Source organism: Mustela erminea, chromosome 6 (genome assembly GCF_009829155.1).
Source record: "Mustela erminea isolate mMusErm1 chromosome 6, mMusErm1.Pri, whole genome shotgun sequence".
NCBI classification, from domain to species: domain Eukaryota; kingdom Metazoa; phylum Chordata; class Mammalia; order Carnivora; family Mustelidae; genus Mustela; species Mustela erminea.
This window is the reverse complement of record NC_045619.1, coordinates 101381188-101393711: the sequence shown is the minus strand read 5'-3', so window position 1 is coordinate 101393711 and position 12524 is coordinate 101381188. Positions and strand designations below refer to the sequence as shown.

Sequence of the window (12524 nt, the reverse complement as noted above, 5' to 3'; positions counted from 1 at the left end):
GAACTGAGTTATGTATCTTTGGAAATTGGGCTATTGATAAGGCAACTTCTTTGTTGTAAATCTCAAGGACATTTGTAAACCAAGAGAGACTCCTGCCTTGCAGGACTGTGATCTCTGCAAGATAACCATTTGCTCTTCTTTTAGGGCAATCAGGGGTGCCTGTGAAATGTCACACATATTACCAAGGGGAGTGGGTGGAGAGGGGGTGCAAGGCACCAGCCCCTGCTCCATCCTCAGCCAGCCTCCTGCTCCCTCATCAAAAAGAGCATAGAGTGATAACTTTTCTTTTTTCTCCTGCCCTCCCCTAGAAGCCATCATTGTTTCTTTTATATCTTTCCAGCAATATTTTATGCCTATAAGAGCAATGAATACCCTCTTCTCCTTTTTATACAAATAGTAGTATTTTATACACAGTGTCCTGCTCTTTATGTTTTTCAATTAGAGATTGAATGGCTACATTGTATTCTATAATATACTTGCAACTTTGGTACTAGACCTTTCAGAATTTAGGATTCTAATACTTCGCTATGATAAGCAATGCTTCAGTAACTAACCTTGTACCTGTGTCATTTATCTCATAGGTGAGACTGTCTGTGAGAAAGATTTCTAGAAATGGAATTGCTGGGTCAGAGGCATGTGTATTTGTGGTTTTGATTTTCATGTTGCCAAATTGGTCCTTATAGAGTTTGTACCATTCACTTTCCAACAAGTAACTCATGACTGTCTTCTCTACATCTTCAGTATATTGTCATTGTCAATCTTACAGCTAAAAAGTTGGTCTTCTTTTTTTTTTTTAAAGATTTTATTTATTTATTTGATAGACAGAGATCATAAGTAGGCAGAGAGGCAGGCAGAGAGAGAGGGGGAACCAGGCTCCCTACTGAGCAGAGAGCCCGATGCGGGGCTCTATTCCAGGACTCTGAGATCATGACCTGAGCCCAAGGCAGAGGCTTAATCCATTGAGCCACCCAGGCACCGCAAGATGGTGTCTTAATTTTTTTTTTTTTTTCTATGCGTTAGATTAAACCCCAGAGCTTAACTTTAATTTGTATTTTCTTTTCTGATGTCTATTCACAAGACATTGGTTTCAGCCTTATTATTATTATTATTTAAGATTTTATTGATTTATTTGAGAGAGAGACACAGCGAGAGAGGGAATACAAGCAGGGGGAGTAGGAGAGGGAGAAACAGGCTTCCTGCTGAAAGTGGGTCTCGATCCCAGGACACTGGGATCATGACCTGAGCCGAAGGCAGATGCTTAATGACTGAGCCCCCAGGCTCCCCTCAGCCTTATTATTATTATTATTTTTTATTCTGGCACACTTGAAGGATAAGCCGCACAGGACTTTGGAGGGGGGGAGCCGGAACCAGGAGGATCAGAGCAGTCCCTTTAATGACTACAATAAGGGACAAAGTACTCAGAATCTTAACTTTGCCAGGAACCTTAGAAATAGTTCAGTATTTTCATTTTCGTTTCCGGTTTTGTTCTCACCACGTCTGGCTCCTCCACCCACTCCATTCCAGTCTCCACTGGAATCCTGGAGGGGCTTCCCTTCTGAAAAATACTGAATTCCTGAAATCAGTGTGTGCTCCTCAAACACGCTGCATACCACTAGTGGATGTCTTTGTGTAGATTATACCAGAAGTCGTTTTCTGGTTGTTTTTGCCATGGCCGCAATCCTGAAGTCCGCAATCCTGACATCTAAAGTGCTCAGAGTGTTCTAATCAGGCACCAAAAGTTGCTTCGTGGCAAAACCTGAAACGACGGCTAGCTATTTAGAATCTTCATCTATCTCATACACTGTGAATATTCAAATGTTTTTCAGAAGAATTATCCCTCTGCTTTGTTGCCCTAGAGTGCTGCCCTAGACCTCGCCGGCGGAGAGTAGGTAATAGATGGTATGTTACATTTCTGAAACCTGTAAGATCTTGATTCTGAATGGCACTTGGCATGGAGGGTGTCAGATAAGGGATTGTGGACCTGTATTTGGACTTAAAAATTCTCAGTACTTGGGAAGGCTTTAACTCTGCATGATCTTTTGAATTTTTTCTTTGTTTTTATTTTTTAATTTTAATTTTTTAGTAGATTTTATTTATTTATTTGACAGAGAGAGAGAGAGAGAGAGAGGGAGATCACAAGTAGGCAGAGAGGCAGGCAGAGAGAGAGGGTAAAGCAGGCTCCCCACTGAGCAGAGAGCCCAATGTGGGGTTCCATCCCAGTACCCTGAGATCATGACCTGAGCTGAAGGCAGAGGCTTAAACCACTGAGCCATGCAGGCACCCCTATTTTTTATTATTTAAAAAAGATTTTATTTATTTATTTGTTTGTTTGTTTAGAGAAAGAGCATGAGCAGGGGGAGGGGCAGAGGGAGAGACAGAGTCCCTAGCAGACTCCGGGCTGAGCACAAAGCTTGATTGGGACTCAATCTCAAGACCCTGAGATTATGACCTGAGCTGAAACCAAGAGTCTGGTGGTCAACCGACTGAGCCACCAGGTGCCCCTGCATTGGTCTTTTTTAAATTCAGGCCTGTGTATGTCAGTTCAGGTGAAGTTGTTCAAATAAGTCTAGAAGAGAAGAGTCAGTTGTGCAATAACATCATGGTAATATTCTATTATAAACACTTACAATGCTTATCCCAAGTTTCGGGTCCTTCTCTGACCTTTAAATGTGTCTTAAGTAATACAAATTATTTGAAAATATTGTTAATCTTTCAACTGAGAAACAAAAATTTCATACCACGCCTCTCTTATGAAATATTTAGAGGGGCCCCTGACTAGTTCAGTCAGTGGAACGTGTGGCTCTTGATCTCAGGGTTGTGAGTTTGAGCCCCACCCTGGGGGAGCGATTACTTAAATAAAGTCCTTTAAAAAGAGAGAGAAATATTTAGAGATTGGAAAGTGAGTTTTAAAAAAATCTGTTATATTTGGAACTACTTTCATGGGAAAATCAGGATTTTCTTCATATCATACAATCAAAACAAAATTAGAAATAAATTGTTATTGGGGCACCTGGGTGGCTCAGTCAGTTGGGCATCTGCCTTTGGCTCAGGTCATGATCTCTCTGACACTTACCCCACTCTCGTGGTCTCTCTCAAATAAATAAATAAAATCTTTTTTAAAAATCTTAATTGTAAATGTGTGCATAAGCTTTTTTGTTCTCATTTCCTTTCTAAGTGTTTTATTTTTTTTAGGTAGGCTCCACACCCAATGTGGAGCCCAATGCAGGGCTTGAACTCACAACCCTGTGGTCAAAGACCAGTGCTGAGATCAACAATCAGATGCTTAACTGACTGGGCTACCCATGTGCCCCTGCCTTCCTAAGTATTTTGAATATGATCTTATTAAATATTTTTATATTGATTAAATGCTACTTTTAACTCATTTTGCACACTGGAACGTCTCATAAAATTTTATTTGGAAAGGGCTTCAATTATCCAATGGTACAAAAATGGAAGAGAACGATGATAAGTAGAGATTGTGGAATATATCTTCTGTCAATCTTGTAGGAAAGGAAGGTGACTTTTGGGTCGTTTTAGGTGAAGAACAGGGACAGGGTTATAGAAAAGAGCATTTATTTCACACGGTGTCTTTCTGCATCAGTGATTTTAATACGGATTCTGAGTGGTTATCAACGACGGGCCAGATGATTTTTTTATGCACTGCTCTTTGGATTCCGACCCAGTGAATTCCGGGCTCAGCCCTCCCCCTCCGACCCAGGGAATTCCGGGCTCAGCCCTCCCCCTCCGACCCAGGGAATTCCGGGCTCAGCCCTCCCCCTCCATCTCCTTCTTGATCCAGTCCACATAGTTGAGTAACTTGGTGTAGAAGCCGTAGCCCCTGCTACAGCCAATGCCCCAGGAGACGATGCCCGTGGCCACCCAGCGATCACTGTTCTCATCCTTCACCGCAAAGACCCCTCCACTATCCCCCTGACAGGCGTCCTGCTTTAGAGACGGGTCTCCAGCACAGAACATGTTCTGAGAAAACACATCCTTCCTCTTATTTTTCCGGAGCCAGTTCTCACACGACTCCCGCTTGGCTACGGGCAGACGGATAAACTTGAGGTCATAGGAAAGCCTCTCCTCCATTATCCCAAAGCCACTGACGTAGCCCATGAGGCCCCTGTCATAGAAGGTCTCGTTGTCGGGGAGGCAGATGGGGAGGAGGTTGGGGCCCAGGGTGACACTATTTTCCAGCTCCAAGAGGGCGATATCCCCCTCAAAATTGTTAGACTCGTCCTGGCGGTAGTCGGGATGGATACTGACTCTGCGGACAGGGTGGTTTCCTAGCTTTGTGATCTCTTCCACGTCCACGTGGCCCAGGAACACGTCCACAGTGGCATTGCCTTCCTTGTCATGGTCCTTGGGGTAGAGGGTATGGGCAGCTGTAAGGATCCAGCGGTCACCCAGCAGAGCTCCACCCCCTCGCCCGTAGATGTTGGTGAAGGCCTGCCAGGGGAAGTTGCCCAGCTTGGCTTTTTGCCCTCCAATGATGCGCTGCTTCTGTTCCACAGGGTGGACGGGTTTCCCACACACTGGAGAGAGAGACGGGGAAGGCAAGGATGAGTCAGGCCAGGCCCACCTTCTTCCCTTCTGTGGTCAGTTAGTTCCCCCTATAGCCTGTCTTTTGGCTCTGGGCTCTTTCCTCTTTCTCCTCCCACTCTTACAAATCCCTGCCTTTGGCCTCTAGTCAACCTCTTCTTGTTCTTGTTTATTTCTTCCTGGGGGTTTTCTTGCTCTTTTAATTCCCTCACTTCCCATCTGCTCAGTGAGAAAGCAGGAATGTCAGGACCCAGTCTGATTCTCTGGGTTCCTTTCTCCCTTTCTCCCGGAATATCTCCTTCCCTCTTCCCCTCACTCCTTTTGTCTATTTTTTCGACCTCAGGCTGGAGTGCCTCTCCATTTACTTTGTCTCCATTCTCTGTGCATGCTTTTCCTGAGGTCCTGCAGGGCTGCAAAAGGCACTGGGGATGGCCCCAGAGGGCTTCCACTCACCTGGCAAACACCGAGGAATCTTCGATCCTTCCCATTCATTCTTCCAAATGCCCTCCGCGGTGCAGGTATAGGTCCCTGAGGGAGAAGGGGGCTATGATCAGGCTGGGAGGTGGCAGACAGGGAAACCAGGTCTCAGAGGCCAACGAGCACTGAATGAGCAGGACGGGGAGACAGGAGATTCGGAACCAACATGGATGAGGATCAGACGGAAAGGTTCAAATAATGCAAGGATGGAATATGGGAAGTGTTGAGAGGCTCCCTACATATATTTTTGTTTTAATGTTCAGTGAAAAAAATCAGAATACTTAACTCCATGTTTGATGTCATTCCTGTTTGTGAAAATAGACATAAGAACTGGAAGGAAGCTATGAAGATCTTATCAGTGATTGCATCTTGGTAGTGGGATGGTAGGGATAATGGCCACTACCTGTTCTGATTGCTGACGATGCGCCATGCTTGTCGCTAAGCACTTTATCTACATTATCTCATTGAAGTGCCTCGGTGACACTTTCAGGGATTTTTTTGGATGAAAAACTGAGCTTAAATAATTTGCACAGGGTCATGTAACTTCTAAGTTCCAGAACCAAGATGCAAACTGAAGATGGTCTGTCTTCAAAGCCATAAAGAATACCATATAATCTATATGTACGATTTTTTTCTTTTTTCTTCTGGATGTTTCAAACCTACAAAGCATGTGATTTATCTCATTTTAAAGAAAAATTTTGAAGATGCATTTGAGAGTCATTTAGTAAACCTGAAGGCAAAAAATCACAACATAAGTAGCTTGGGGGCTCTCTGGGGAGAGCGTCGGGGTGAGTCCCACTGACAGCAGTAGTGTGGTTGTGGCAGTTGTGGTAGTAATGATGATGGTGATGGTGGTGACAGCAGGGGTGGTGGGGGGTGGTAATGGTGGCGGCGCTGTTGGGAGTGGGTGGAGGTGGGGAATATGATGGTGCTCGCAGGTGTAGCAGTAGTAATGGCCATGGCCGTGGTGAGGGGGAGCTGACTGTGAGATTTAAGACTTTCTTTGAATCAGGCGCCTTCCTCACCCTACTAGATGCCTCCTGGCCCTGTACTCCCTATACTTCAAGTTCCTGAATCCGGTGTCCTGGGCAGATACCTCAATATACATCCCCTAGGCATTATGTTGGGAAAATCTCAGATGCCCTGAGAAGATGGAAGGGAGAAAAGGCTGCCATTTGTGTGGCCCCTACCTCGAGCAATCTCGCTGATTCCGCCTCTGGTATGCATCTTGTAATACGGCTCCTGGCAGGAGTACTGGATGCGGGCCTGGTAGGTGTTCACCCCCTTTGTGGTGGTATAACTGAAGGCCCCGTTAGTCAGGCTTCGGGGTGGCCCACAGTCCTTGACTTGGAGAGAACACAGGGCCGTATGAGATCTGAGAGTGACGGTACAGGAACATCAGTGGGAAGAACTTGAGTTTTCTGCCCAAGGAACAGGCTGAGAACTTTAGGGAAATGTTGTCAGTTGGCAGGGGGTGGTGCAGTGCTTGTGAAGGATTGGAATAGATGGAGTGAAATTCAGTTCTGGGTAGAGCCCACCAACACTGCAGAGATGAGGGCTGACTGGTTCCCGAGGTGGGCCATAGGCTTCAAGGGACAAGTGAGGGGGAGGGTGTTTTGAGGAGGCTCTCCCTTTCACAGCCTAGGTCTCCATGGCTGGGGGTGGGGTGGGGGCTCCCGAGGGGCAGACACTTGCTGAGTTGTGACTTACTCTTGCACCTGGGCATGGCACGATGCCAGGTGCCATCATCCTGACAGACAGCTGTGAAGGAGAGCAGCACTTGGTCTCCCTGTTTGAAAAGAGGTAGACGGAGACAGAGGTGCCATTAGCGCAAGGAGGCCCTGTGGTTCCCTTCCTGCCTTTCGCACCCTGGAGAGGCCGAGAATGCAAGGCTATCTCTCAGGCTTTCAGACCTCAGCACCCCTGTGGACATGGCTCCTTTGTTCTTCTCAGACCACAGTTGCAGATGGGAGCACTGAGTCATGCAGCGGAAATTCAGAGCAAGGGCTGATTGTCAGACCTGATCATCCTCTCTCTAGACTCTTGGCTGCTTCCACTATTGTTCAGTGGATGCCCACAATTTTATTTTGTTTTACTGTATTTTACATAGGCTCTACACCCTACGTGGGGTTCGAACTCATGACTCTAAGATGTAGACTCGCATGCTCTGCAGACTGAGACAGTCAGGTGCCCCTGAACCCCACAGTTTTATTTTTATTTATTTATTTATTTTTTAAAAAGATTTTATTTATTTATTTGACAGAGAGAAATTACAAGTACACTGAGAGGCAGGCAGAGAGAGAGAGAGAGAAGGAAGCAGGCTCCCTGCTGAGCAGAGAGCCCGATGCGGGACTCAATCCCAGGACCCTGAGATCATGACCTGAGCCGAAGGCAGCGGCTTAACCTACTGAGCCACCCAGGCGCCCCAACCCCACAGTTTTAAATTAAAAAAAAAAAAAAATCTTGGGTCACTCCAGTTGTGTGTGTGTGTGTGTGTGTGTGTGTGTGTGTGTATAATTTTTTTTCTTTTAAGTTTACCAGCTTTTGTGAGATTAACCAACGAAACCATGGTGCTTCCTGAGCCTGCAAAGCTGAGGACAGGGCGGTGGGCCCAAGGTGACCAACACCATGGTGCCTGAAGAAGTCCTCAGAGCACGAAGTAGGAGAGGTGGTTCTAGTCCCTTCTGTACAAAAGCACCATGATGTTGAGGGAGTCACTCTTTGTACTCCACCTTGCCTTTCATTTCCCACATCCGACTGTTACTCGGTTAGGCCAGTAGTTTATAAACTTGGCTGCACATCAGAATCACCTGGGTAGGGGTGCCTGGGTGGCTCAGTGGGTTAAGCCTCTGCCTTCGGCTCAGGTCATGATCTCAGGGTCCTGGGATCAAGCCCCGAATCGGGGTCTCTGCTCAGTGGGGAGCCTGGTTCCCCCTCTCTCTCTGCCTGCTGCTCTCCCTACTTGTGATCTCTCTCTCTCTGTCAAATAAATAAATAAAATCTTAAAAAAAAAAAAAAAAAGAATCACCTGGGTAGCTGTAAGTAATCCTAGGGGCACTCTAGACCAACAGAATCAGTCTCTTGGAGAGGACCCAGGCATCAGGGTTTTTAAAAAAATTCGAAGTGTTTTCAATGTGAGATCAAGTTTGAGAGCAGGTAGACCAGGTGACCGGTCCTCCAGCTCAAACATGTGTGAATCCAGCTGGGACTGAGCCTAAGTCTGATGATGGACCTACCCACCTGAAATGCTCCTGGAGGGCTGGGTTCACTCTCCCGCATCGGCCTTGGGCTCTTACCTCCACGAGCTGGTAGCCTTGCTGGCAGGTGGCAATGAAGTAATCCCGGAACTGGTATTGAGGCTGTAGGTCCTGGATGATGGTAAACTCATCTAGGGTCTGGGGTTGGGGGCACTTGATGACTGTTGGGGAGACCAGAGCACATGTTTATTTTAGAGCCGCTGTCCTCCTTTCGACCCTCCTGATTTGGCCCCGTGGCTGGCCAGTGAGAATGGCCATCAGGCAACCCTACTTTCGGTGGTGTAATGCAGCTTCCAGCCTCGGCTGTCCCCTGAGTCATCGGTGAAGAATAGCAGGTCCACTGCATTGCTGTTGCTGTCAAAGTCAGCGGGTCTTTGGTTCCCACAGAACTCGCCAATGTTCCTCCCGTTGGCATAGATCTGGTGGGGAAAGGGGAAGGGGTGGGGGACATCTCTTCAACTCAGACATTTCCCCACTGGGCAGGGCTGGTGGTGGTGGTGGTAATTCTGCTTTGTGTGCATGTTCTCAGCTGGAGGAGAAGAGGAATCCCCAGGACCTGCTTGCCGTTCCTGCCCATGAGGGAGCTCGGCCATTCCTGTCCCAATTGGCCAGAGGATCTAGTAGGAAGTGAGGATGAGGGGAGGGGGAGGGGAGGCAGGGAGGCTCTCAGGGAGCGGGATGGCTGTACCTGTAGCTGGTCGTAGGGGCAGTGTACTTGCTGGTGGTCATCGATTTCGAAAGGTTCCAGGAACTTGAGGTGGAGGGTGAGGCCGCGCTCCACGCGGATGCTGTAGTTACAGCGTAGGTCGGGGGGGTAGGGCTGGGGGTACTCCAGGCTGGCCACGTAGCCCGATGGCTCTGTGTACAGCTCGCTGCTGCACTCAGCTGGAGGAACAGAGCCAGGCGGGGGTCACGGGGTCTCTCTGGCCGGCCCCGCACACCCTTGCTTGCTCCCTGCCTCACTCCCGCGGTGCCCCAAGCTCACCCTGGCAGGAATGCCTGTCCTCCTGTAGCTCGTAGCCCGGGCGGCAGGAACAGAAGTAGCCACCGACATAGTTGTGACATAGGTGCTGGCACTGGGGCTGGAGAGTCTCCTCAGCCGAGTTGCTCTGGGAAGCACATTCATCGAGGTCTGGAAGACATTCCAGAAGGAAGAGTTAAATTCTTGCCTTTGGGGACTTCTATCATGGCTCTGCTCTCAGAGAGGTTAATCCCCAGTGGCCTCAAGACCAAATCATCTCCTGGCCACCTGGAACTCCAGGCCTTGCTCTCTCTCTTTTTTGGCAGGAGAAGGCATGGGAAGGGGGAGAGGTAGAGGGAGAGAGAGAGAGAGAGAGAGAATCTTAAGCGGGCTCCAGTGCAGAGCTTGACATGGGGGTCAGTCTTATGACCCTGAGATCATGACCTGAAGTAAAACCAAGAGTCAGATGCTTAGCTGACTGAACCATGCAGGCGCCCCACTTTCTGGCCACTCTAAGGCTTTCTGGGAACTGCCCCATGGTGTCAGAACCCAGGTGGCAGGCCTCTCCTGGAAAAAGCTCTCTTGAGGGGAAGAATAAGGAAGGATGGGCTTCCTGCTTCAATAGATTCAAGATTCCCCTTTTCTAGTCCCCACACAATGTGCCGAAGGCCAGAAAAAAAGGGACCCAGGGGACACTCACCCACAGCTTGGTAGTAGGCCAGGAAACCCTTATAGAACATAATGGTGCCATTCTCCTCATTGGAGAAGTCCGTGTGGAAGGTCAGCAGCATTTTGTTCCCTTGAGACACAAATTCTTTTCCTTCTGGGAGGTTGCCCAGTGGAGAACCCAGCTGCCCACAGAACCTCCCCAGTGTTTTCTTGTCAGCAGAGATCTGGTGGAGAAAGGACGAGAGGTGGGAAGAAGAGCGGTTGAGGAGACACATCCTGTGTGGAAGGTCAGTGAAAGTCCTTCTTTTGTCTCAAAGAGTGAGTGGTGCCCCCCACTGCTGGACCGGCCGCCATCGGGTCTCCACGCATGGGGCTCTGGCTCTTGTAAACTTTCCCTCCATGATTCGCTTTCTTTTTGTTCCCCTGGTGACTTTCATCTGCTCCTCTGAGTCTTCAGGCTAATTCCTGGCATGTTATCCTGTGCCCTGTACATTGCCCCTTCCCTGTTCTCTGTCCCCTGGCATGTTTCAGAACTTTCGTCTCTCCGCCAGCTACTGGGCTCATCTTCCGCTGGAATCCTGGCTGTCTCCAAAGGCCTTTAGCCTCCCTTCTTCCCTGGAGCCCGGAACGGTTTGCTTTATTTTCTGTCCACTTATCCCCCCTCTCCTTATGCAAACCATGCACGTCCTGCCATCCTCTCCAGCTTCCACATAGGCCAGCATCACCAAGCTTCCCTTACCTCTTTCTTCACAGGTTCTTCAACCCCTCAGAAGTGGCAGATGTCCTGTCCCCACCCCATCCCTCACCATCCCCGCCACCAAGACCCCCCCTACCCAACCCTGCAAACTTCTCCGTTCCTTGGGCTAGAAGACAGATTGCTTTCATGTTATTCTGTCACAACGTCCAGAGGGTCTCTGGGGGATGGTATTTACTGCATGTGTGTGTGGACTCTACTTAAATCCTGAATCTCGAATCTCATTTTCACTGATACAGAAAGTTGAGGCCGGGAAGGCACACTTGACTGTTACACAGCGGGGGACTTTTCCCATGACCTTGCTGAGGCTTATGCTTGAGCTAACACCCCTCATGGTTCTCTTTGCTGTGTTCCTGTTTAGGAAGGCAGCCATGGTGACATTCTACATGGAAACAGGGAAACTGAGGCACAATAGTTTTCCAAAGACTCCCCGCAAGTCAGCCATTGGGGAAGGTTTTCCTGACTCCTATAGACAGTAAATTTCCTGGAAGTGGGGCCTGTGCGTTCCCCACTCTGTGCTTCTCCCTTCAGTGCTCCCTGAGGACCTCTAAATCCAGGGGACGCACTATCCGCAGTGTCATCAGACTGTCCGAACTCTACTTGTCCATTAGCCCTTGTGGGGCTGGGGCTGTGGCTGTGTCCGTGGGTGGGGAATGCTATTCGGAGTGATAAGAGCACAAATCCTCGGTTTCCAGAGACACCCAGCTCTCCCTCTGCCCTCCCAACCTGATCCCCTACCTTGACATAGTCATACAAACAGCCTTCAGAAGGTTCCAGGTCAAACTGCCAGAAGACGAGCTTCACCCTGAATCCTGTGGGCACTGTGATCACAGTGGTTCTCTCAAAGTTGCTGGGGTAAGGCTTGGGGTACAGAGGCGAAGTCACCTCCCCAAAGAGCTTCTGTGAAACAGGGATGGAGCCTCCCATACAGCAGAACAGGACGGGCCCCAGGAGATATAAGAGCCACCTGCTGACAAGAAAGTGGGTGTCCAGTGGCAGGGTGTGGCACTCCTGCCATTTGGGCAGTGACTGGGCTGGGGGTTGGGATGGGCATACTGTTCGGCATTTTCCTCTCTGGCCATTCCAGGCCTCGTAGGGATGTTCTAGGTGGGGGTGGGGAAGAGGAGAGGCTGGTCTCCCGCTACCACTGCATTGGGTGGTTCCTCCCCCTGGGGCAATGTCCAGTCTAGAGGTCATCATCCTCCCTGTACCTCCCTTCCCATCCTCCTTCCCTGCCCTCTCCCCCCACTCCCCTCCTCTTCTCGGAATAGGGCTGGCTTGGGGCCAGTTAATGGAGGGCGAGGGTTTCCAGTCATGGCTCTCTGATGGGGCTCCCAAAGGCTCAGCAAAGGCCTCTGGGAGAAACGGCCTATGGAATATGGGGTCATGCACAGAGCACACCCCTCCGGGGCACAGTGGATCCCTTCATCTTGTTGCTCCCCTGCCATGAGCGGGGAGGAGGAAGGGAACATGGCCATTGCCTCGCAGGTCTAAGTTTTCCTCCTCAGGAGGAGGGATGGGGGCGGTTTGCGTTTGCGCGTGCAAGCGTGTGGCTGCGGGAATAGGTAAGGTATGTGGGGAGGGAGGGGTTTTTCCATCTCCCTGAATGAAATTTGGGAGCAGAGTTGCCTCCCTTGCCCAGGATTCTCTCCTCTGGCTTCTCCCTCCCTCCCAGGGCCCCATCAGCCTTACTCACATTTCTCAAGGCCTGTTTTTGGATCCTGGACTCTCCAGGCAGCGTCTTCATCCACTCTGTGTTGAGGAGAGAGCGGTCATGCAGGGGAGGCAAGGGGGAGGGAATGACTGTGGAGGGGAAGGAGGGGACCATTCCGGGAGGAATGTTGTAGGGAATGAATTATTTGCA

General features: G+C 49.3%; 1 protein-coding gene across 1 annotated transcript; it reads right to left on the bottom strand.

Moving 5' to 3' along the window:
- Positions 1 to 3556: 3556 nt before the first annotated feature.
- Positions 3557 to 12524, bottom strand: C1R (complement C1r). Its single transcript, XM_032348919.1, has 12 exons — positions 12357 to 12524; positions 11399 to 11627; positions 9938 to 10130; positions 9262 to 9408; positions 8965 to 9161; positions 8548 to 8695; positions 8316 to 8437; positions 6730 to 6808; positions 6210 to 6365; positions 4996 to 5070; positions 3778 to 4535; positions 3557 to 3707 (listed from the first exon to the last, which is right to left on the bottom strand). Coding segments are annotated over exons 1-12 (2118 nt in total). The 5' UTR covers positions 12359 to 12524; the 3' UTR covers positions 3557 to 3695.